Source organism: Eschscholzia californica, unplaced genomic scaffold (genome assembly GCF_041429995.1).
Source record: "Eschscholzia californica isolate CP2 unplaced genomic scaffold, dmEscCali1.0.p SCAF_4, whole genome shotgun sequence".
Taxonomy (NCBI): Eukaryota; Viridiplantae; Streptophyta; class Magnoliopsida; order Ranunculales; family Papaveraceae; genus Eschscholzia; species Eschscholzia californica.
In genome coordinates, this window is record NW_028238461.1 from 53,255,256 (window position 1) to 53,278,556 (window position 23,301).

The 23,301-nt window shown below is 36.8% G+C and overlaps 6 protein-coding genes and 3 non-coding genes across 9 annotated transcripts; 6 read left to right on the forward strand and 3 right to left on the reverse strand.

Annotated features, from left to right (window-relative positions):
• Nucleotides 1-97: 97 nt before the first annotated feature.
• On the reverse strand, nt 98-3,783 carry LOC147546101 (uncharacterized protein At2g38710-like). Its single transcript, XM_086637143.1, has 5 exons — nt 3,287-3,783; nt 2,299-2,418; nt 1,622-1,736; nt 1,101-1,194; nt 98-561 (listed from the first exon to the last, which is right to left on the reverse strand). The coding sequence occupies exons 1-5, from the start codon at nt 3,388-3,390 to the stop codon at nt 353-355; spliced, it is 642 nt and encodes a 213-aa protein (XP_086493269.1). The 5' UTR covers nt 3,391-3,783; the 3' UTR covers nt 98-352.
• A 2,789-nt stretch (nt 3,784-6,572) lies between these two features.
• On the forward strand, nt 6,573-6,656 carry LOC147546102 (small nucleolar RNA U31b). The gene has a single exon (XR_015224444.1). It is a non-coding gene; the product is annotated as a small nucleolar RNA U31b (small nucleolar RNA).
• A 125-nt stretch (nt 6,657-6,781) lies between these two features.
• Nucleotides 6,782-6,862, forward strand: LOC147546103 (small nucleolar RNA Z195/SNORD33/SNORD32 family). The gene has a single exon (XR_015224442.1). It is a non-coding gene; the product is annotated as a small nucleolar RNA Z195/SNORD33/SNORD32 family (small nucleolar RNA).
• Nucleotides 6,863-6,969: 107 nt separating this feature from the next.
• On the forward strand, nt 6,970-7,056 carry LOC147546104 (small nucleolar RNA Z196/R39/R59 family). The gene has a single exon (XR_015224443.1). It is a non-coding gene; the product is annotated as a small nucleolar RNA Z196/R39/R59 family (small nucleolar RNA).
• A 1,710-nt stretch (nt 7,057-8,766) lies between these two features.
• On the reverse strand, nt 8,767-11,957 carry LOC147546105 (putative pentatricopeptide repeat-containing protein At3g11460, mitochondrial). Its single transcript, XM_086634829.1, has 2 exons — nt 9,288-11,957; nt 8,767-8,963 (listed from the first exon to the last, which is right to left on the reverse strand). Exon 1 carries the CDS (start codon nt 11,671-11,673, stop codon nt 9,766-9,768), a length of 1,908 nt encoding a protein of 635 aa, XP_086490955.1. The 5' UTR covers nt 11,674-11,957; the 3' UTR covers nt 8,767-8,963; nt 9,288-9,765.
• Nucleotides 11,638-16,348, forward strand: CPSRP54 (chloroplast signal recognition particle 54 kDa subunit). The gene is made up of 15 exons (XM_086634830.1): nt 11,638-12,066; nt 12,174-12,306; nt 12,647-12,714; nt 12,803-12,904; nt 13,173-13,325; nt 13,409-13,486; nt 13,644-13,769; nt 13,880-13,982; nt 14,197-14,297; nt 14,402-14,539; nt 14,626-14,769; nt 14,847-14,922; nt 15,026-15,111; nt 15,256-15,384; nt 16,025-16,348. Exons 1-15 carry the CDS (start codon nt 11,896-11,898, stop codon nt 16,130-16,132), a joined length of 1,716 nt encoding a protein of 571 aa, XP_086490956.1. The 5' UTR covers nt 11,638-11,895; the 3' UTR covers nt 16,133-16,348.
• Nucleotides 16,349-17,207: 859 nt separating this feature from the next.
• LOC147546107 (uncharacterized) lies at nt 17,208-17,949 on the forward strand. The gene is made up of 2 exons (XM_086634833.1): nt 17,208-17,541; nt 17,655-17,949. The coding sequence occupies exons 1-2, from the start codon at nt 17,392-17,394 to the stop codon at nt 17,802-17,804; spliced, it is 300 nt and encodes a 99-aa protein (XP_086490959.1). The 5' UTR covers nt 17,208-17,391; the 3' UTR covers nt 17,805-17,949.
• A 250-nt stretch (nt 17,950-18,199) lies between these two features.
• LOC147546108 (uncharacterized protein At2g27730, mitochondrial-like) lies at nt 18,200-20,861 on the reverse strand. Its single transcript, XM_086634831.1, has 3 exons — nt 20,638-20,861; nt 19,623-19,661; nt 18,200-18,721 (listed from the first exon to the last, which is right to left on the reverse strand). The coding sequence occupies exons 1-3, from the start codon at nt 20,737-20,739 to the stop codon at nt 18,506-18,508; spliced, it is 357 nt and encodes a 118-aa protein (XP_086490957.1). The 5' UTR covers nt 20,740-20,861; the 3' UTR covers nt 18,200-18,505.
• A 391-nt stretch (nt 20,862-21,252) lies between these two features.
• Nucleotides 21,253-23,254, forward strand: LOC147546109 (small ribosomal subunit protein eS25-like). The gene is made up of 4 exons (XM_086634834.1): nt 21,253-21,705; nt 21,800-21,874; nt 21,962-22,096; nt 22,913-23,254. The coding sequence occupies exons 1-4, from the start codon at nt 21,703-21,705 to the stop codon at nt 23,024-23,026; spliced, it is 327 nt and encodes a 108-aa protein (XP_086490960.1). The 5' UTR covers nt 21,253-21,702; the 3' UTR covers nt 23,027-23,254.
• The last annotated feature ends 47 nt before the right edge of the window (nt 23,255-23,301 follow it).

Sequence of the window (23,301 nt, forward strand, 5' to 3'; positions counted from 1 at the left end):
GCAAAAAGTTCACGATCACGAGTTCAGAGTCAATAATTTTTGCAACCTAGTGTGGTAGACCCCAACTGTCATTTCAGGTTGCCATTAACAAAGTAGCTTAGGAAGCACATTACATTTATATATTAACTTAAACATAATTTGAGTCATACGTTACATATTTGAAAGAGTTCCCATTCTTTTTTCCTCTTCAAATTGAAAGAACTTGAAGACTGGTGGAGCAAGAAATTCAACAATATTTAAAAGCAGAGGAAGGTTGAATAAAATCAAACCCTTTAAATCTAACTGCTGTTCAGATTCAAAGCTTTCAAACCCAACCAGTTATTCGTCTTCTAATGAAAGCTTCTTCAAAGAATCAATGGTGGTTAGCGGGTATGGCTCCAACAACAACAGGAGCTTCTCCCCTAGTTCTCTTAACGTAGGCAACATACTCACTGTAGTGCATTGTGTAAATCGTGCTTTGATAACGCGTCAAGTGTATTTGCTTTCTCAGTGACTCAGTAATTTTGCCGTTATATCCAGCTTTACGAATCAATGAGTCAATTGCTTCAAGTTTTGTCCAACCTGAAATCCATAATTCCAAACACGAAGGATTAAAAACAAGGAAGTATAACTTCATCGTATTTTTACCCCATTAACTTCATCATGGGTTTCCAGTGGATAAAAGTATTTGTTTTACCCCATAAAGTATTTGCTTTATAATTTTTCAGTTCAAAGCTATTTGATAAAAAAAACAGGTGCTTTTTTTCCTAACAGATGATTCTCGAAGGAAGGTATGGTCATTCCAAAAGCTGCTTTATACGACTCAGTGTCAAGAAAGTAAAGGCAGAAGATCGTTAAAAAAAATTTAACACCAATATCAGGCCAAGCCCAAAATTAGCAATTTTCAGCTTTTAAAGGTGGAAACCATCCAACTTTGATCATAACCATACCAGACTAGGAATCTAGGATTGACCGCATAATACGGTATTAAGAAGTTGTTTCGACATTCTCAGCTTTATGACAAATACTAATTTAGGTTTGCTTTTAATGTTCCTCAGCTCCACGTTGCCTATACGGAAGAAAACAAAAACTGAAGAAAGCGAACAACAAAGTGTGTGTACCTTCATGTGCTGCTACCTCAGGCAAGTATGTCGCACTTCGCCTCGTGTTATAATCAGGATCAGTAAATTCAATAATCATACCATGTGTTTCAATCTGCAATGAAATGACAGTCAAACTGCTAAAACTTTACTGATTAAATGAAAACTACTTCAAACAAAAAGCGTAATAAATAATACTGCTTCAGGCAATCTTTCAAAATATATATATATATATATTTTTTTCCATAAAAGGAAAACCTATATAATCCTAGTTCAACTTTTCACGGATATATGACAATATCAGAGAGGACATCTGCAATCTAACATCCATTTCAAGTCGCCCCAAAGCCCAAGTAGGAGATTCCATAATTAAGATGACGATTCAGAATTTCAGATAATTCTTCAGTTAGCCATCATCGTGGTTTCACCAAGGAAATGAGGTCGGAAAATATCTTCATCTTGCCCAACTAACTTAGAAACTTACAGGTCCTTAACTCATGCGTTCCTCAAATTAAAAAGTTATATGAAGTAACATAAAATACCTCCCAATCGAGGTAATCTTGAGCAGTTTCATATTTTGTCAAAACAGAAACTGTACATTCCAAATATGGGAATTCTTTAGGCTTTATAGGGGAGAAACGACGATCCCTCAGAGCGCTGCAGAAATTAAGACATTCCAAAAAAATGTGTTAGTAATAACAAACAAAAACAGTAGAATGTGCTCCATTAGGCAACACGGTCGATTATTATTTCAGCAATAGGTTAACGAAGGCACATCCAACAGGAAATCATGCTAAAAGGAGTTAAGGAATTGCACAGGAGGTCGAGGTTGGTAAGCTAGTTAAATATCAAGTTTATAGTCTAGGTTTCACAATTTTAACCTTAACTGACAGATTTCAATAAAACTGGTTGCAGAATTGTTACAGTGCCATTATCTAAGATGCAAAAGTTTGCAAGTTTCAAATCCCCGACAAGGTTTGGACCAACGTTTAGCAAATAAACTATGTAACCCCCCATCAACGAAGCAGTTATAGAGGAAAAGGATCATGCTAATCTTGAAAATTCAGGAAGACTTGAAATTCCTCCTTACTGTGGTCTATCTGGTGTCAAGTCATAATGTGATGATTCTCGTCTCCTAGCATTAGACAGTCAAAAAACATCCCTTTGTAAAACTATCTATTATTTATGTCAATTACTTCTCAAAATATAGTAATATTACCTTGTTAGAGCGTAGTCCTTAAACCCATCGATCAGAGGACGAGCTTCTAGAGTCCCAATACATCCACGTAAACGAGGCTCCCCACCATTCACTGCTTTCTTCCATGTGACAAACAGTGGGCTGATACCAAAAAGTTGTAAAGTCACATGAAATTAACAGATAAGGAGAACATATCTACATAAATATATGACGCAAGTAGATCGTTCATGCACGGGCCGTGTAGCATTAATGGGTCTCTGTCAAGGCGTCAAGGCACACACAACATATCAATTCCCCAATTTCAGTATGTCGTGTAACCAATAGCATGACTACTAAGCAACATTCAGACATCATAGTATCTCGAAACAAACCACCAAATTGGAGGCTTACACATCTTAATATTAACGCTTAACACATTACTTCTACTGAACGAAAACCATCTAAGGTGTATCAAAATTATCGTAGTACGATGGTTAATGTTTAATAAGGTACTTAAACACGAGCCTAAGATAAACCCTGAAAATTGTGTGCTTGTTATGGAGATATTCACTATTTCAAAATTTAAGTTTGCCAACATGAATGAATCCTATTTCCTTTTCCGCTCTGGCTACTACAACAAAAAATTTAAAGCGGAGAAACTCATAGCAAAAGCCTAATAAATTCATGTCCCAATTTAACAGAGCAAGAAAACTAACTCAAACATAGATATACCCATACACCTAATATCAGTATCAATTAGAAAAGCAAAAAAACGAGAAACTCATAGTCAAGTCAAAATACTCAAATTCACAAAATTTATAGCATATCAGAAAGAGGGAATTCTGAATAACTAATAGATATATATATATGAACTTTTAGATACCACTTAAAGAACTCTCCTTTTTTTGGCCTATTTGGGGGATAATTTTACAGTAAATTTCAACTTAAACCCAACAAATTAAGGAAGAAGATGATTAAAATAAGTTGATCAAAGATTGAGAGAGAGAGAGAGAGAGAGAGAGAGTTTTACTGTTGGCCATCTTCAAAAGCAGGTGGAGGAACTTGGTCATCGTTGTAGTGAGCAACAAGGGTGTCAAAGCAATAAACCGCCATTTCCTGATTAGCGACCACCATCTTCAAGCTCTTCAAATTGCAGACTTGCCCAAGTAGAAAAGATGATGAATTTGTGCAATTGAAGGATCGAATATAGATAGTTTTGCTTTTAATAACTACACAACTAAAAAACGAGAATCGAATCTGTTTGTGACTCTGATGGGACTTGGGAGAGAGAGCAAAAAATATATCCTTCCAACCACTTCCCTTTCCCTATCTATCAAGTCTCTTTCCAATACTCCACAAAATTAGGGGTAAGCAATGGTCGGCCAAACCGACCAGACCGAACTCGGTCGAACCAAACCGAATGATTTTTAGGCCGAACCGAACAATGTTCGGCTCGGCTCGGCTCGGCCGAAAAAATAGTCAACCGATCATTGTTTGGTTTGGCTTCGGCTTGAATTTTTGAAAACCGTCAAAACCGAACCGACCGAAGTATACATATATATATATTATTTATCTATATTTTTTTTTGTTATGTGACATCTATATCTAATTGTATATACATTATATAGTACTATAACTGAATTACCATTACTTTATATGGATCGTAAACTAACAAATAATTTTTTAGTTATTCAAATCGGCAATAGTTTAAAGAGTGAAATTGAATTTAACTCTCATTTTTCTCTTAAGTTCACTTTTTTGTTCATTTTTTATTTCGTTATGTTAGTTCGGCCGGACCGACCAACCGAACTCAATCGAACCGAGTCGAAAGAAGTCGGTTGACGATTTGATCGGCTCGACTTCGGCCGATGATTTAGCCAAACCGTAATTGATTGGTTCGGCTTCGGCTTGACCTTAAATGGTCGGCAACCGACCGCTGCTCACCCCTACATAAAATTACGTTAATTCCAAATTGCCCCATAAAGATTACCAGTTCAACAAAATAAACCTAAAAATGATCTACTTTAACTGTTAGTTTTTTTTTTTTCTTTTCTTTATCCTTCTTTTCGAAATTTCTTTAGTCTTTGTCTTATCTCTTTAGTTTACGTCTGAGAATCTGGCTGACAGACAGACGGCCAGGTGTATCGTTGTTGGTCAAACTACTGGACTATACGTTTCTTCATAATCAACTCCATGTTGTTGAGTGTAACCTCGAGCCACTAATCGAGCCTTATACCGCTGAGTCGAACCATCAACCTTTGTTTTACCTGTCGACTATATTAACATTTTGAGGAGTTTTTACTAAGGACCAGGTACCGTTTTAACGAAGAACATTGATACCTTCCTCCATTGTTGGTCTCCGGTGAGCATGTTTTGATGCTTCAAAAAAAGTAGATGGTTCCTCCGGAGAGGGCGTAATATAAGTATAGCTAAAAAAGGAGTATTTTAGGTTTTCTTGTGCCATCGCGGGTATGGGGTGATCATAGGATGAAGAGAAATCGTGGATTTCTGTAATGGTGGAAGATGAAGGACATCATGCTCAAAGGTGGTTAAAGGTTCTGTGTTCGGAGGAGAAGATGTTCGTGGAGGTAAGAAAGGTGGGAGACAAAACTAATGGGTAGGAGAGGAGGACAACTGGGAATTGGGTGGTCCAGATGGCAGAGAAGACGCGTTGAGAGGTGATAAAGGGAGAACGAAGAATTTGCTCAATTATTAGTCATGTGTATAGGAAGACCCAGTGCTGAAGGTAGAGAAACGCGTGGTAGATTAACATGGGACAGATGTGGAGGACGCGGTGAAGAACCAAAACCAGATGGGAGGTCAAGATAAGAAGAACAGATAGTCAGACGAATACTACTAGCTGGAGATAATGGGGCAGGTGGCTCTAAGATGCGAGACACGTTTGGAAAACCCGTGAATTGTGAAAGAACAGGTAGACAGTCAGAGAGAGGAGTAATTGGGGGTAAGCATCGTCCGGTTCAAAGAAACAAAGGAGGAGTTAGGGTTTTGGCTGTTAGGAATTGAAGGAAAGCTTTGTGCGAAAAGAAATTGATCTTCATCAAAGTGGACATGACGAGATACGTAAATTCTTGAAGAACTTTCATCAAGACATCTATAACCTTTATGATTCAGGCTATAGCCGAGAAAAATACAATGTTTGGTTTTGACATCAACTTTTGAAGTTCGATAAGGGGTAAGTGGAGGAAAATAACGACATACATAAGTGCGAAGAATTTCATAGTTGGGTTTTTGGTTCAGTAATTTCTCAGATGGTGATAACTGATAACTCGTTGAGAACAAGTTTGGGTAATCGATTGATAAGGTAAATTGCAGCTTCAAAAGCTTCTGGCCAAAACTTACGAGGAACGAAGCGTGAAGAAGACAAATAGCAGTTTCCACCAAATGCTGAATCTTACGCTCCGCAACTCCATCTTGTTAAGGAGTGTGGGGACATGATGGCCGATCGTGGATACCATTTTTAGCAAGAAAATCAGAGAAGTCGTTACTGACATTATTCAACTCCACCATAAGTTTGAAGAATTAAATTTCATCGGTCGACGATGGTGACCTTTTTTGAAAAAATTAAATTTCTTCTATTAATCTTCTTTCCACCGCACCAACCATCGCCATCATTTCTCATCTCTCACGGATTCTGTTTCTCTCTCACATCTCATAATCTATGCTCTCATCTATCAACTTTTATCTCATACACCAAAAAAACTCTCTCCTCTCCCTCCACTCACTCTCATATCAATGTTTTGTCGAAGGGAAGGATTCTCTCGCCATAATAGAAATAAATTAGACAACACCTGGGGCCTCTCTCAATGATTTTCTGCACTCACCTCACTTGATGTCCCATAGGCCTAAAATGAAGGCGCTCGAGAGTGTCTTTCACCAGAGTCAAGGGTGGTTGGAATATGTCTAAATTCAAATCCGTGATGCCTATAGAATTTCTACCCTCTTAGTACAGACGACACTAGACCCACGATGGACGCGAGACCAATAATTTGGGCCGTGTAATGACCTGAATATAGCCCTAAATATCCACCTCTCTACTGGGCTACTCGTTGCCCAATTGTCATCGACGCTGCACGTTAATCCCTAACTAAACCCTAATTCTCCCGACACGAGCTTATAAGTATCCACCAGTGAGGCCGCTGAAACACAATAACCATTAGCTTTAGTTTTCTCTTCAAACTTCATTTTTGAGCGACGTTACTGATCAGTGTTCTAGGGTGTTTTCTGGTATCTCATCATCTTATGTACTTGTAGTAATGGAAATTATACCTGGTTTGAATCGATTTCGTATAAGTTTGGAACTTGATGATCACTATTGTCGCCCCAGTCTTACAAACACCTCATTGGTGTTGAATGGTGATTGACTTATCTAGATCTGATTCTAATCTTACATCTTTTACTTACTATATCTGATTTTTCAAATGAGTCGCCTTTTTTTTTTTTTTCCTTCAAAACCCTGATTTATTTTTTCAATCGGATTGGGACTGAATTGTGAAATTTACAGAGTGAGAGAAGTGATGATTTGTAACCCATTTTATTCTGTAAAAAAGAATGATGATTATTTACATGCACTACCATCTGATCTCTCTTTTTCTCTAAAATCAGTTTTCCCCACTCCAATTAATTCCTGTTTTCTGATAAAATTTTCTTCCTTTTTTTAAGACTTTTGGGTCAAAATCAGTCTTTTTAAAGTGGTACAATCAGTGATGAATATTTGTCATATAATACTGAGGTAACAGTGATTATCATCTCAATTATCACCATCTTTCGACTGAGATTGTGCTATTTTTAACTGTTTTTAATTGATAAAAGATTGGAAATTGTTTTTGCAAGTTAAATTCTAGGGATTGGTATTGCCGGAGGTATCTGATGCCCAGACTCTAAAATCAATAGCTGGGTATCTCGTTTAGATGGCATAAATTAAAAAAACAGGCCTTGCGACACAGGTTGCTTCAACGTTTGTTAGCTTCCTGTTACTTTATTCCTGCTTACACAATTAAATAACTTTCTCTATCTCTAAATATATATATATATATATAGAATTTGAAGGCCGGAGGTATCTTGACTCAAAAAGAATAGCTGGGTGTCTCGTTAAGATGGCATAAATTGAAAAAAAAAAAACAGATCTTGCGACACAGGTTGCTTAAACACTTATATATATGCTTCCTGTTACTTTAACTCTGATTACATTTCCACCATAACAACATTTTTTCACATTATTCTGAAGTACACTGTTCACACTGAATTGACTTGTATTAGATTTATTGTTTGTTTTTCAGTTTTGGTCTGTTAATTTACTGAAGCTTACATTGTTCTATTGGAGCTTACACATTGTTCTATTTGATGAAATTTTGGTCAAACAGGATAATAGGAATAAAAAGTAGACCATGTGACCTGAATGTTGTTTGACATTGTGACTAAAGAATTAGTAGCTCTCAATGACTCAAATGTGTATTATGTTCAGTTGGAAATTTTGACAAACACCTACTGACCCTATCTCTAAAAGTTCTTTTTATTTTATTTTATTTTATTTTTTTTTTTTTGAAGACTAAAGTTCTGTAATTGGATGAAAATGAATCTTATTTCTGAAAAAGAACATACTATAACTGAAGTGAATTTCCTTAACAAAAAACAATTGAAGCTAATAAATAAATTTTGGATTTGTGTTATGTGTTTAAGATTTAATAAACATTCTAAAAGTCTAGTTGTCAAGTGTCAATCTAAATTTGTCTGGTCTCCAATGGAGATATCTAAAATCTTTCTACTTAATACACATGCTACTTTTAAATTGAATATGAAAAAAGTAAGTAGAAAAGAAATGTTTCTATTGGTTTAAATTTTAAAGTGACTTACAGGTCTTAAAGAGACACTCTAGTTTTAGAGTTTCTCTCTACACCCTATAATAAATGTGTCTACTTCATAATAATGTCTAACAAAGTGTTCCATTGGAGACGATTTTTTAACAAAAATTCTTAAAAGTCATATGTGGCACTTTAAGTGTGAGATCGAGTGTCCCATTGGAGATGCTCTCAGTCCATCAGCTTTGCAGTGCGGAGAAGAAAAAAAAAATTAGTCAGGTGAAGAAGAGAGAGAGAGTTTGGTTTCGAATACAAACTGTTATCCCAAGAATGTTTCTTTAGATGATGGATGCTAACAAACATGAATGATAGGGGAAACTCGTTGTAAGCTTACATCATCTTCAACCTCATCCCAAATCTATCAACTTTCGTTGTAAGAATGGAAACAAGAGCACCACCAGCATCACAAGATCAATTTTCAATCTCTTTTTAAAGAGTACAGAGGAATTATTCTGTTTTTGCTCTTGTATTGAAGAGATAGATAAAGTTTTGAATTGAATTTATGGAATCATGTTATACAATTTATTGAGAAAATTGAAGTGAAGTTTCGGATGGTTGTTCTATGTAATCACATTTTTTTTCACACTTCAAACACCATATTGTTGCTTTTAACAAAAATGAAAAATCTAATTAAGGGGTTAAAATCAATTACGCATAAGGATTGAATAGGTAAAGTAAAAAAATCCTACTTTTTTTATTTGTTATGTTTCCTTATGGTCTTTGTAATATAGTCTATTTGTGAGTAGTGTGACAATGTGTATGTTCATAGTCTTTGATGTATTCTTCTTGTTCTTTAGGGTTCTTCCATCTCTTTTCCATCATTATAGCCACCTGAAAAGAGGAATAGGTTCACAATTATTGTTGAAGATGGTGTGGCAAATTATTCATGTGTTTTTTGACAAGGTTTCTAGCAATATCATTCAAGCACTTGAAATGCATAAATCCTATAAACAAGTTAACAGCCGTTTTGCATGCATAAATTCATGCGTTCTATAATTATATATATGGGACAAATCTTAAAAGTAAATCACTTCCACCATGATATGGGCCTCTGACTTCTATGACTTCCCGTGCATTCCCCAGTATTTTACAAATCCACGAGCCTTAGCAAAAATAAAGATACAAGTACGCTTTATCTGAACGGGAAATTCTTACCGTAATAATAGTTGATGTCTATTTTCTTTAATGCATTGAAGTCGATCTTGTAGAAAACAAAAAACTATCCACATCACATTTTAGAGAATTTGGAGTTGAACACTTGAATTGCACCTTGGTTGTGTGAAAACATGTGCATCTATTTACATCAGCTAGCAGAGCTTGAATCTGGTTGTTTGAAAACAATAGGGTGTTGAACTCTACTAGAACTTCTTTTACTTTGTCTCAGAAATTCTGTTCAAACTTGAGAAGTGAAGGCTCGAACTTGAGATGGCTTATGCAGGCAACCACCTTTTTCCCCTGTCTAAATCTCGTACAATATTCATCTTTATGTGGGTTCACACATGATCTTGCTTTTAGTTTTCCAAAATCACCGTCCAGTGAAGCGAAGCTGTTCTTATAATTATTATGTTCGAAAAAACATATAATCTGAAAAATCAGTTCTCAGTACTATAACTTAAAAATTACCATCACAACTTCACCAGTATTCATTGCAAGAGCAAAGTCCATCTTTAAAATGGTGGAAACGACTCGGATCTCTTACTATAATCACTCGATTCACAATCTTGCTTACCAACTTCATAAATTCATGACAATCTCCACAAACCCTCAAGTTCTTTATCACAACAATCTCAACCCCTGAACTTGTGTTTAAAAGCCCAAATGCAACAGCTAGCTTCTCACTATGAACACCTCCACTTAAACCAGTATCTTCCATTTTTCTCTTACTGTTGTTCTTCGTTTTCGACTCATAACTTTCCTCGATTAAATTCTCTAACCTAATCAACGTCTCATATACTTTATCAGACTGAGGATGATTCCTATCACCTGCCACGAACAGATGAACCTTACCCTTAAGCTCGACATAGCTATAGCCAGGCTCCTTCCTTAGTTTTCGCCCTCTCATCATCACTCGGATCTTTGCTACTCCTTCCATGTCTCCTGCATCAGAATATATGTTTGATAACAAAACATAATACCCAACATTCGTTGGTTCAAGCTCAATAACTTTCTCGAAAGCCAATTCCGCTAGCTTGACATCTCTATGAATCTTACAAGCACCCAAAAGGGCTCCCCAAACTGCACCATCAGGTTTTGTAGACATGGAAGCGATAAGTTCTTTAGCTTCCATAAGCCTACCTGCTCGACCAAGCAGATCGACCAAACAAGCATAATGTTCAGGACCTGGATGAGTCTTGTAATCCCTCTTCATTTCCGAGAAGCACTCCAATCCCTTATCGGTCAATCCAGCATGACTACAAGCAGATAAAACACTAACCCATGCAGCTCCATCTGGTCGAATTCCACTTACTTTCATCTCATTAAAGAGCTGAACTGCAATTTCGCCGTGTCCATGCATTCCATAACCAGCAATTATAGCCGTCCAAGAGACAATATTTTTCTCACCCATTTCATCAAAGAGTTTACGAGCCCGATTCAGATTCCCACATCGAGCATACATATTTATCAGGGCATTTGTTAGAAAAGAATTGAGACCAATTCCGCTACAAACTATTCGTTGCTCGACTTCATGACCGATCCTATGAGCACCAAGGTTAGCACAAGAAGAGAGTACACCAACAAATGTCACAGCATCTGGTTCTACTCCAGATTTCTTCATCTCACCATAAAGTTCCAATACATCACTAGCAAGTCCATTTTGAGCATACCCAGATATCATTGCATTCCAAGAAATCAACTCCTTTTCACCCATTTCATCGAATAGTTTTCGAGCAACACCGATCGACCCACATCTAACATACATAGTAAGCAAGCAATTCACAACAGACAAATCAGAACCCACCCCAGACTTAATATTGCAGCCATGAAGTGACATCCCAAATCCAACATGCCCCGGGATAGTACAAGCAGGGATCACCCCAAGCATTGTAATGGAGTTAAAAGGAACACCCATAAAGCACATTTGATTGAAAAGGGAGACTGCCTTTAATGGTTCAGAATTATGGGTATACCCAGCTAGTAAAGCATTATAACAAACAGTTAGTTTCTTCGACTGAGGACTTTCTTCAAACACCATGCGAGCATTATCAATCAAAGAGCATTTACTATACATCGAGATCAAAGAAGTTTGAACAAAAGGGTCTGGTTCGCACCCAGTTTTGATAACATGACAATGAAGCTGAGAACCAGATACGGGTAGAGAGAGAGAAGCACAAGATTTTAAAGCAAATGGGAATGTGAAAGCATTGGGAGTCTCTCCAAATCGAAGCATTTGGCGGTAAACTTCGAGACCTTCCTTGAAAAGCCCTTGATTCGCTAGTTCTCTCAAATGGGTATTCCATGAATGGCTGTAATTAGTGATTTGAGTATTGGGTTTTTGAAATTGCAGGATTTTAGTTGGAGATATGAAGGAAAGTCTGATCATTTATCGAGCTCGACTTATTGTACTGTCGGGTTCAGGTAACCGACAGTATTAACTCTGTCTGTGAAAAAAAAAACGATTTTTTACTGGAATAGACTGGATAAGAAAACGGATAAAGGTGGAAGCTTTTATCTTGTTCTAGTTTTAATAAACTGTCACAGTTTGAGGGAAGGACTATACTCTGTTAGAGAGAGAAAGAGAGGGGGAGTATTTTCCTCAGGCGCCATGGAAGCAATTCCTTACTCAGTAGTTGCTTCAAGCAATTTTTGCTCCACTTCTCCTTCCTTGACAACAAACAGAAGTTTCTGCAACCATAAAAATGCGATGACGAAATTGAGTTCAACTTGGACTGGTACAAGCATTGCCATAGGTCAGTCTTCCAGAAATCAGTTTTCGGTAAGTGGGTTATGATAATTATATCAATTTGATGAATTCCTTTTGAAAAGATCATTCCTTTTGTTGTTGCATTTCAGAATAATAATGGGTTTTGATTTTGATTTCAGAGAGACATATGGGGTTGGGTAAATTCTAAGAGTAATACTGTTAGAAGAAGAAATCATGGGGTTGTAAAGGCGGAAATGTTTGGGCAGCTGACTAGTGGCCTTGAAGCAGCTTGGAACAAACTCAAAGGGGAAGGTTAGTTCTTGTTTTCATCTTTGTTTTAGTTTTGGTATGTAATTTAGATACTAATGGGTAAGATCACATGGTTGGTTTTGGTCGAATTAGGTCAAAATGAGGTATATTTTAGTTGCTTTAATTAGCTAAACACACTAGAAACTGCTAGTTCTCTTTGGATTGGGATTGAAAGTAAACCGCTTTCCCTTTCAGAATAGTTGCTTCTCGGTTTCTTTGATATACAAACATCATTTTTTTTTGTGCATTTCGAACTCGCATAACCTACCTTCATGTTTATTCTCTTATTGATTTAGTTTTCTCATCTTATGAGTTGCCTTATGTGAATGCATATTACTTGTAGAGGTTTTAACCAAGGATAATATTGTGGAGCCAATGCGAGATATTAGGCGAGCTCTACTTGAAGCAGATGTAAGTTTGAGTGCTAGTGTATATATTTGCATGGTATTTGATTTCTAATTTTGAATGAAATACAATATATCTATCACTTTGATGACAGGTAAGTTTGCCGGTAGTTAGAAGGTTTGTCCAAGTTGTAAGCGAACAGGCTGTTGGTGTTGGGGTGATTCGGGGGGTGAAACCAGATCAACAATTAGTCAAGGTATGTCAATTTGTTGGTATCCATTATATTCTCTCTAGAAGAGAACCGAGCTATGGGTTACATGCAACCAGACCTCGTATTCAACTAGGAATTCGTCGATTTGTTGCAATAGTGGTGTTATAGGATCTACAGTACCTCAGTCCTTTAATGATATGAATAACAAAAAACATTCATGTTGAAGAGGGTCAATACCTGACCTAACGTTCATAAGTAATTGTGTTAAAGCTTGCTTTGGAGCTATCAATTTTCAATTTATTGATTTGTGCAGATTGTTCATGATGAACTTGTGAAACTGATGGGTGGAGAGGTGTCTGACCTAACATTTTCAAAGTCGGGTCCAACTGTGATCTTGTTGGCCGGTCTACAAGGTGTTGGCAAGACAACTGTTTGTGCGAAGTTAGCCTTTTATCTAAAGAAACAGGTTCTGTATCTTGTGGTTTTTAGGTGGTAGGTAGAAACTTTTCCCTGACCTTATTGACACGGAAGATATGATATTGACTGTAGGGAAAGAACTCCATGCTGGTTGCTGCAGATGTGTACAGGCCTGCTGCTATCGACCAACTCGTTATTTTGGGTCAACAGGTAAAGCAAGCTTCGTGGTTTTGATGCTTTATATCGTTACTAGAAACAAGGCCTGATTTCTTCCCCAGTTTTGCTATATCCGCAAGTATGTTTGTCAAAATGGACTGGACTTGAACTCCTTAACTCAATCTCATTTCCGGTTATAAGCTTATGACAGGTGGGAGTGCCAGTTTATACAGCAGGAACTGAGGTAAAGCCTTCAGAGATAGCTCGACAAGGTCTGGCAGAGGCCAAGAAGAAAAATTTGGATGTCGTTATAGTTGATACTGCCGGAAGACTTCAGGTTTTATGGCTCAAATTCGTCTTAATTCTTTTGAAGCTTCCACATATGATACCTTTGAGTAGTTCAAGCAAAAAAACATCGAATGCATGACTGACATTTCATTTTATTAGATAGACAAAGCTATGATGGACGAATTAAAGGAAGTGAAACGAGCATTGAACCCCACGGAGGTATTGCTCGTGGTGGATGCAATGACAGGACAGGAAGCTGCAGGTATTTAGAAATACAAAAATGTTTCTGAGTTGTGTGTTATGTACTATAAAGTGTGAAATATTTCCTTTCGGGTAGGTTGATATAAGGGGTTAACCATTCATCGTTAGCTTTCAAACACTTCAACAGTTTCTAGTATTGCTCTTACACTACTGATTTTTTAGTGAATATCTCATTTGACTGTGGAAGTTTCTTTTCTGTTGGTATTTCTTTGCAGCTCTGGTTACAACATTTAATCTTGAAATTGGTATTACTGGTGCCATACTGACAAAGCTAGATGGTGATTCTAGAGGTGGAGCAGCTTTGAGTGTTCGAGAGGTTTTGAGACCCTGACTCTTGCTTCTGTAGATTATTGGATAACAAATACTACATTTTCTATATCATTCCCGGTCGGAATTCGTAACTTGTGATTGCGTTGGCAGGTCTCAGGAAAACCAATAAAGCTAGTAGGGCGAGGAGAGCGAATGGAAGATCTTGAACCTTTCTACCCAGATCGTATGGCTGGACGTATATTAGGAATGGGAGATGTTCTTTCATTTGTCGAAAAAGCACAAGAAGTTGTAAGTGCCTATCAACTTTGTTTTATAGCAATTTGAGCGAAGTATTTCTTTTCTGAATCGGTTCTAAAACTCAATTATCTGAGCAGATGAAACAAGAAGACGCCGAGGAACTACAAAAGAAAATAATGAGTGCAAAGTTTGACTTTAATGACTTCCTAAAGCAAACACGGGCAGTTGCACGAATGGGTTCTATGACTCGTGTTATGGGAATGATCCCAGGAATGGGGAAGGTACGCACGACTACTTGATTTTTACCGTGCTTATTTAAAGAGGTTTATTGTTAACTTTTCGTGTATGAATCGAACAGGTGACTCCTGCCCAGATTCGGGAAGCTGAAAAGAGCTTAAGGATAATGGAAGCAATGATCGAAGTCATGACATCTGGTTCGCCTCTTCACTCTTCTTTCAAAGACAAAGTTCTGGTAGATCAATAGGTAAACAAAGCCTGGTTTTGGTACCTATATTTCTCACCCATCTTATATTGCAGAGGAAAGAGAAAAGCCTGAACTACTAGCTGAATCACCTGTGAGGCGGAAAAGAATTGCCAAAGAGTCGGGGAAAACAGAGCAGCAGGTATCTATTGTATTCTGGTTTCTCTCGTTGCGAAATATTATGGCGGCATCTACCCAGAGAAGGAAAAGAAAATCTTTCGATGACCCTAAAGAAACATTTCTTGTCCTGAGATGCAACTAAATTAATAATGTTCGATAATTTCAGGTAAGTCAGCTTGTTGCTCAACTTTTCCAAATGCGTGTCCGCATGAAGAACTTAATGGGTGCCATGGAAGGAGGGGGATCTATTCCAGCACTGAGCAATCTCGAAGAAGCACTAAAAGCTGAACAAAAGGTCCTCTTTTGCTTATGTATAGAATTATGGATCAATACCTCAATACAAACCATAGGATGAAAATAGTCCTACAAGATTACACATGAGTTTATAATAAAACCGAAGAATAATAAAATGAAACATTTAGGTCAGAAAACGTAGGCCCGAATTCAAATTTATACGGTTAATGATATGTTCAGATGAAGAAAATCAAGAATGAAAAAAGGACCCTGCAAAGTCAGTTGATGTAAACATTCAAAATTAAATGATTTAGGTGCTGAGATGTTTCTATCTATAAACAAAGTCGAATTTTGAGAAGCCATAGTCAGCTTCTATTAAAATTCATCAACCTAGACTAAGAAGAACCAATTCTCGATGCATAAGCGAACTTCATCTTCGTTCCATTATCGGGAAAGCTTTGTTATCTTTCGACATCCTTCACTGTGTTCTTTGGATACAATATTTCTGCAGGTTCTTGTGACTTTATAAGATATGTTGAATTTAAGTAATGCATATCAATCTGAAAACGTCGCACAGAGAAAGAAATGTTCAAGAGTTAAACACTGCCATATATAACATGTCATTTCGAGTAACTTTTCGTGTTTTTGTTAGCAGAATCTGGTTACTGATACATTATCCTCCTATTTACGTTCTCTGTCAGGCACCTCCTGGTACTGCAAGGAGGCGAAGGAAATCAGAATCTAGGAAGCAATTTGCAGATTCATCCGCAGCAAGGCCAAGCCCCCATGGTTTTGGTACCAAGAGTTAGAAGGCTCAATCTTTTGGCGAATGCTTTAGTGCGTTGTCGATGGTCCGCGGTTTTGTCTGTAAAATCTATATTAGGTTTTTCTTCTTAATGAGTATCCATGAATGCCGTAAATTTATTGCAAGTTTTTTGACCAAATAACAATGGTGAAAACCTGAAGCTGTACTAGTCATAATTCTCTATTTTCATCAAGGTAAGAAACTCCTTTTAGAGAATTAAGAGAGATGTCTCCTTGTAAATCCTCAAATTATCTGTCATTGCTTTCACTATTGTTGTCTTTTTTGCTTGTGAAAGATCATAGTCTAAACAAATAGCATAAACAACTTAACTTGCTAATTTTCTTATATATACCCTTCTCTTGTTTCACTTATTTTAGTCTAATATTTGTTTGCAATACTTATAAGAAAAAAAAAAAAAAAAACAAATTATGCCATCAACATATCCAGTGAAACTCTGAATAGCACTTTCCAACAAAACTCTGCATCTTTTCTTGCAGGGAAAAGTTCTTAATCCTACTATCGAAAAACATTAACCGTTAATAACTTGAACAAACACCAAATAAAACCATCATCTCGATACATATACATTACAACGATAATTTGGTAAATATAGCGATGCATTTGTTCGATTAGCTAACTCATCTCTCCCTCCCATTCTCTTTTTTCTCTCCTTTTCTCCATTTTTTGGAAAAGTAGACCCACTTTAAGGGTTATGATTACGTGTACCTGAGACATAAAAAATGGTAAGGACTTCGTAACAAAAAAAAAAACAATGGTGATAGGGGGACTTCCTGAGACATACTCCCCCTCACAGCGACAAGGCCATTTTGGTCTTTTCACAGTTTTTGTCAGACTGAAAAAACTAACTTTGCCTTGTCCTGTGGAAGTGAGTAAACTTGGGAGTATATCCTATGAAGTACTCAGTTCATTTTTCAAAAAAAAAAAAAAAAGGACTTTGTAACTATTGTATCCAAATGTTGTTGTCTCTCTCTTACAGAGTCTTTCTCTAGGCAAGTGGAGGGTAAGAAAAGTAGTTGGACATCTCTCAAGTATCTAACACGTGTTTTTGTGGTTTAGATGGGTTATGTGGATTTTAGGTGCCTTGAAGTAAGTAGGCCCTTATTCTTCGTTCCTAAAACTAAAAATAAAACAATTCTCAACCGAAACCCACTGCCAATTCAATCAATCAATCCTCATAATCTCTCTCTCTCTCTCTCTCTCTCTCTCTCTCTCTCTCTCTAAAACTGATATCCTATTGAAACAATGTCAGAGACAGGAGGAGGACCAGTAATAGATGAAGATAATCGTACATTCCCTGCGGTTGATGCACAGTCGGAGTTGAATCCTATTAAAAACAACAGCTTGCAACAGGATTCTGTTTCTTCCCATTTGACTACTTCTAAGGAGCTCAAGGTATTATTATTATTATTATTATTCATTAATCACCCAAACTTAATTTGGTTGCAGATTTGATTGCCTCTTCTAGATTGAGTTTTGATGATTAGTTGGGTTAAATGAATGAATAGGAAAAGGAAGAAGAAGAGAAAAGGAGGAAAGAATTGGAAAAGAAAGAAGAAGCTGCTCATAAACTCAAATCTGCCTTCATTATTTCTGGTGTCATTGTTGCAGTTATTGGAGCCATTTTTGCCATCACCAAGAAGCTTAGAGAAAAATAAAATAAGCTTTCCCTTTAAGTTTTGTTTTACTTTTTGTTTCCTATCATCTTGGATTCTATTTGATGAATTGAAAGTACTGATATAACTCTTTTCTAGATTTTCATGAGCTATAATTATTATGATCTATAATACTAATAGTTTAAAATTTTTCTTCTTTGGTTGAAGAAAACTAAGGTAAGAAATCTATTTAGCCAACTAATCTTTAGAAAATTGTTAATATTCTTTTGTGAGAATGCTTTTCTCCTCATTGTAGAACTATTGATTCCTATTAAGGGCTTGAGAATGGAATGCGATTCCCGGTCATTGTGTAGGAAATGCATCAGAAATGGCATTCTACCAAACTAGAATTCCCTAGAGAAAGAATTCCAACCCTAGCGAGCGTTGATCAAATAATCTACCAGCAAATCAATTTTATATATCCCCAACCAAAACAAACGGTAGAATAAGGCTCTGCTTCTATGACAAAGAAGTGTAGAAGTTTGAGAATTTGAAGAATCCTAATATTCTTATATTATTCCATTTGAAACAAAAAAAAGAAAGACAATAGAAGAAGTTTGAGATGGAAGTTGACTATCTGTTTCTTGTTTCTTTATGATAGTAAGCAGAAGCATGATACCTCTAAGTGCAAAGTTCACCTGCTTCTTCTCATAGCAACTCAATCAGTCCTGTGCTTGTCTTCTTCTTACAGTAGCAACTCAATCTTAGTCCTGGATTTCTTCCTCTGGCTTCTTCTCCTTTGACCTTATATACCACCAACCAAAAGCAGCTAATCCAGTTACCGTACCAGCTAGAACTGCATAATTTCGGTTTTTGTCGATCGATACACCTCCAGTAGAGGAGGTTGAGCTACCAACAGGTTTGGCATTAGTTACTACTGCTCCTCCAGTGGAGGCAGTTGGTTCTTCTGGTATGGGTCCCTGAAAGTATGTATCAGTAAATCAGGCATATAACTTTTTTTTTTCCTTTTAAAGTTGATTCCGAGCTATCCTAACCACCAGAAGCAAATTGTTTCATAAGCACAAGCATTGCTTAAGGTAAAACTTGAAAACGAGAAAGGCATAGCAAGTTCCCAAAAGTTTTCATCAAAAAAAAAAAAAAGTTCCCAAAAGTTATTCAGATATGGAAAAGGTAACTTTCGAGCATGCAACCACCAACAAAAAGAAGATGTGCAGGAATTAAAAAGACCACCCAAATCCAGGTTAGACCCACATGAATAACACCTCGTCTGACATATTTGCTAGGCGGGGTTTTAGCTACTAGATTGGCTACGTAGAAAAGCCTGGGGTGGTCTCGGGCAAGCCCAATAAAATTTTTGTACCAGATGGAACTAGGTTAGTCGACTACTGAAAGTTGTAAAACATCGTAAGCAATCATTTTTCTCTCACAATAGGATATATTGGTGGAGTGTTTAAAGTTTAACCATTCATCGACAATAACTACCTTTCCGCATATGCAAGAGTTTCATATGCAACATCTGTCAGGTCAACAGTATCCAACATCCGATTCTCCCACTAGATGTGTAAGGAGTGAATCCAATTGATAGGTTAGAGTTATTTCCCAAGTCATAAACATTTTCGTTACGGAACTTCATATAATTCAGTATTTTCGTTAGGGAATTCATATAATTCAGTAAGTTACATATATAGTCATTATATCCTACTTACCTTCACAACGGAGTACACACAACTAGTAGGATTATTGGTCACTTGGTCTCTCTACCAAGAATTATATGGTAACAACTTATTTTAAATGCTTAATCGCTCTTACAGCACTACATTTGCTAGATTATCACAAAAGAAAAGAAAAATATAATTGTACCTTGCGTGCAAGCTTCTCCAATTTCTCTTTCTCAAGTTTCTGAAGAACAATAAGATCCAAATGTTATGTGACTACTTGAGAAAGTAGATGAAATGAACATTGATATCTACACTCACGTAAGAATGGCAAATCGTGCTAACAAGATACTAATGAATTCAAATAAATATTTGTAGAGAAATATCACGGCACATTGTACAAAATGCTCGTCTTGCAGTTTTGAGGCTTTTTCCGTTATTTGCTTCACCATTCCATGGTGAAGGAAAACATGATTGCTCGAATAGAAACTAGGTTATACAAACGGGAACTTAACCGGATGGAACTAATCTATTATATAAATCAGGTTGAAGAGTGCTGACTAGGACAAACAAAAAGATAAATCTAGTTACATTATATATCGAGTGGAGACCACTAAACAAAAACAAGACATAGTCAGGAAAGAACTAATCCACTGTATTAACATTAGAACCATCCATGAACATGCCTCATCTAAGGTAAGAGAAAACAAAGAAGAAAGAAGAAAACTCAATTTACATTCAAATCTGATAAAGTTGAACCAGGTCTCAACATTGTGAACAAAATTAGACAAACTACGTAGTATAATATAATAATCGATTGATGTTTTAGAAGCTAAAGAAGGAGATAAAACCTATGCAATTTGATAAAATCCATCTTAAGAGGAGATATAACCTAGACATATAGATTCAATCCATTATATGGGACTTTGAACGCTACCCACAGAAGATTACAAACTCAAAAGTATAAAAAAGCATTATGGATCCAATACTAGAACTTACAGACTGATATAGAAGCACCTTTATAATGAAACAATGAAAGAGAATATAAATTTCCATCAAGGTGTTTATCATTTGGTATTTCAAATTATTCAATTTGTTCATATCTTACCAGGGCACTCATAATATAATACAGAATAAATCGGAGCTCAAGTGAATCAAAATCGAAGTAAACAAACCCTAAAATAAAGTAAGATGAAGATGGGAGGGATATAGAAATGTACCTTGATGTAAATAGTTTCAGCAGCTTTTTCCTCCTCACTGAGGATTTTCCCACCAGTAGAGAATCTTCGACTGACGCACCTTGCAATACTTCTCATCGCCATTTCTTCTTCTTCTTCCCTCTTTGTCTCTGCAATAAAAATGAATTATAACGTGTGCGAGGGGTATTTCTCAAAAATCTCAACTTCTAGTAGCAACTAGCAAGGAAAGAAACCTGGTTGGATCTGGATTATGGGTAATCGGGTAATCTCGGATTTGTATCCGTTTTGGTGATCAGCTCGAGCGAATGGGCCAACTCTTGTGATTGAGACGGTTAGCGATCATTAGGTACCACAGACTCAATCGCCTTTAGACGGTCGTGGGAGGGTTCAGGCTCTCGGGCTTTTTCGCACCTCTACTGCTCGACCTTTTTCATGATAGACACTTCTTAATTATCATGCCTTCTCGCACATTAGGGTAAGAGTTAGTCAGTTAAGCATGACTCCTTCACACAAAATGTACTGATAGACTCACCGTTTCCACGGGTAGTTTTGGCTTGATGATCTAGATCATGAACTGAATACTGGTCTAATTTTATTAAAGCCTATTTTATGACTTGAACAACAGAAGTGTTAGATAGCTCGAAAATTGGGGTGATAACAGACAAATGGTGATGCGGCTAGCTCTAGTTAGTTAAGTCATTTCTCAATGAAAGAGGCCTAAAGCCCAACAACATGAAATAGGTCTAAAGCCTGACATATTTATTACATTATTTATGCCTTTAATAATCCAAGTTCAATAACATGGTTACCGTTTTCCGTGAAAATCAAACCTAAGACCTCCAGATTTTTGGAGTTTATGTCAACACCTTGAACCACTTGGGCAACCATCCGTCTCGATGCAACGGTTGCCCTAGACGGGGTCCCAGGACTCCCAACCCACCGAAAACCCTAACTTTTGTGAACGGTGACCCCCTATTTGTTCTGTTAGTCATTCCCCCAAAAACCCTTCTCCCAAGCAGCGGCGGCAGCAAGGCTCCATCTACCCGCGAAATTCCAATCCCTAATCTCTGAGTACTCCGAGCAAAAATGGTGAGAAGATTTATTCAAACTTCAATTGCTACTCAAATTCCTCATTTTTCTTTTATCTCTATAGATCCCTAATGCATTTCTGCTTTGTTATTAGGCGCCGAAGAAAGAGAAAGCTCCTCCTCCATCCTCAAAGCCCGCCAAATCTGGTGGAGGCAAACAAAAGAAGAAGGTAAGATTCAATAATTAGGGTTTTAAATTTCAATTCATATACTTGGGTGTTCGGAGTAATCATCAAGGGTTTCTGGTTAATGTGTAGAAATGGAGCAAGGGAAAGCAAAAGGAGAAGGTGAACAATATGGTGTTGTTTGATCAAGCTAGTTACGATAAGCTTCTTACTGAAGCACCCAAGTACAAACTTATCACTCCTTCTATCCTATCTGACAGATTGAGGGTAAGAATTATTTATCTGAATCTCTCAAACTACCATCTTTCTCATTGCTTTATTTAGCTACCTGATAATTTATGAAATCTAGGGTTAACTAAGGGTGTTGGGTTAGCATTGTATATAGCTTCTTGAAGGAACTATTACTCTCTTAGTGCTGGTAGTTCTTGGTGTTAGTCCTTCATTTAACCAGGTTCCCTTGAGGATCTAGACCCATTGTATCTTAGGCTCCTGGATTTAACCTTTTATTTGAAAATGATTTCCTGGATTAATTGGTTGTGGGTTTGTATCGAATTTGTCTTAGATGTGGGGAAAAACATAGATAACACATGCTCTTACTAGTTGGAAACTCGCATTCTTTTACATAAGATCAGTTCTTTTAACATTTGAAAAACATAGGATTCATCCAGTCCTCATTCCTCAATTTCCGACCGATATGTCAATTCTGTTATATAACTTTTCCTTTTCTATTGTACATGTTCAAATCTTTCTTTGTCATAGCTACTCGTAAAGTTAGGACCATCAACTTTATTTGCAGATTCTCATAATTAAAGTTCGGAAGTGTTAAGCACATCTCTGAATTTGTCTCGTGTTATACCCGTGCTGTTTTACTTGTTGAAGTTCCTTACTGTAAATTTGTGTTCTTAATTCTTATTTCCTTCATTATAAACCATTGATTACTTCAATTTACAAATGTATATATTATTCTACAGTCTACACAAATACAAGAAAAAGGGTTAGGAAGTTTAAAGCATCATGATTCATGAATTGTGGTTTTGTCGGATGAATGAAAAGATTATATCATTTTCGCTATTGTATTTTCAGGTTAATGGATCTTTGGCACGAAGGGCAATCAAGGATTTGATGGCAAGAGGTTCCATCAGGATGATTTCTACTCATGCTAGCCAACAGATTTTCACCAGAGCCACCAATACCTAGAAGAAACCTACTTGAGGCTCTTTAGCATTCTGTTTCTGAAATGGTTGATGATGAGTAGCTAGTGTTCTTCTTTCCCTATCCCATATCTTCCTTAATTATCAATGACCAATTTAGTTTCTTTTTGTTGGATAATGTATTTTGGTTTTAGTTTCTTTGAACTTTTTTGCTTGTGCTAGAATCGATTTTGAAGAATTTATTGTTTCTTAAGATAATGTATTTTCTTTATATTATGGGTTTCTTTTAACATGAAGTGCCTCTTTTGGACAAGTATTTCA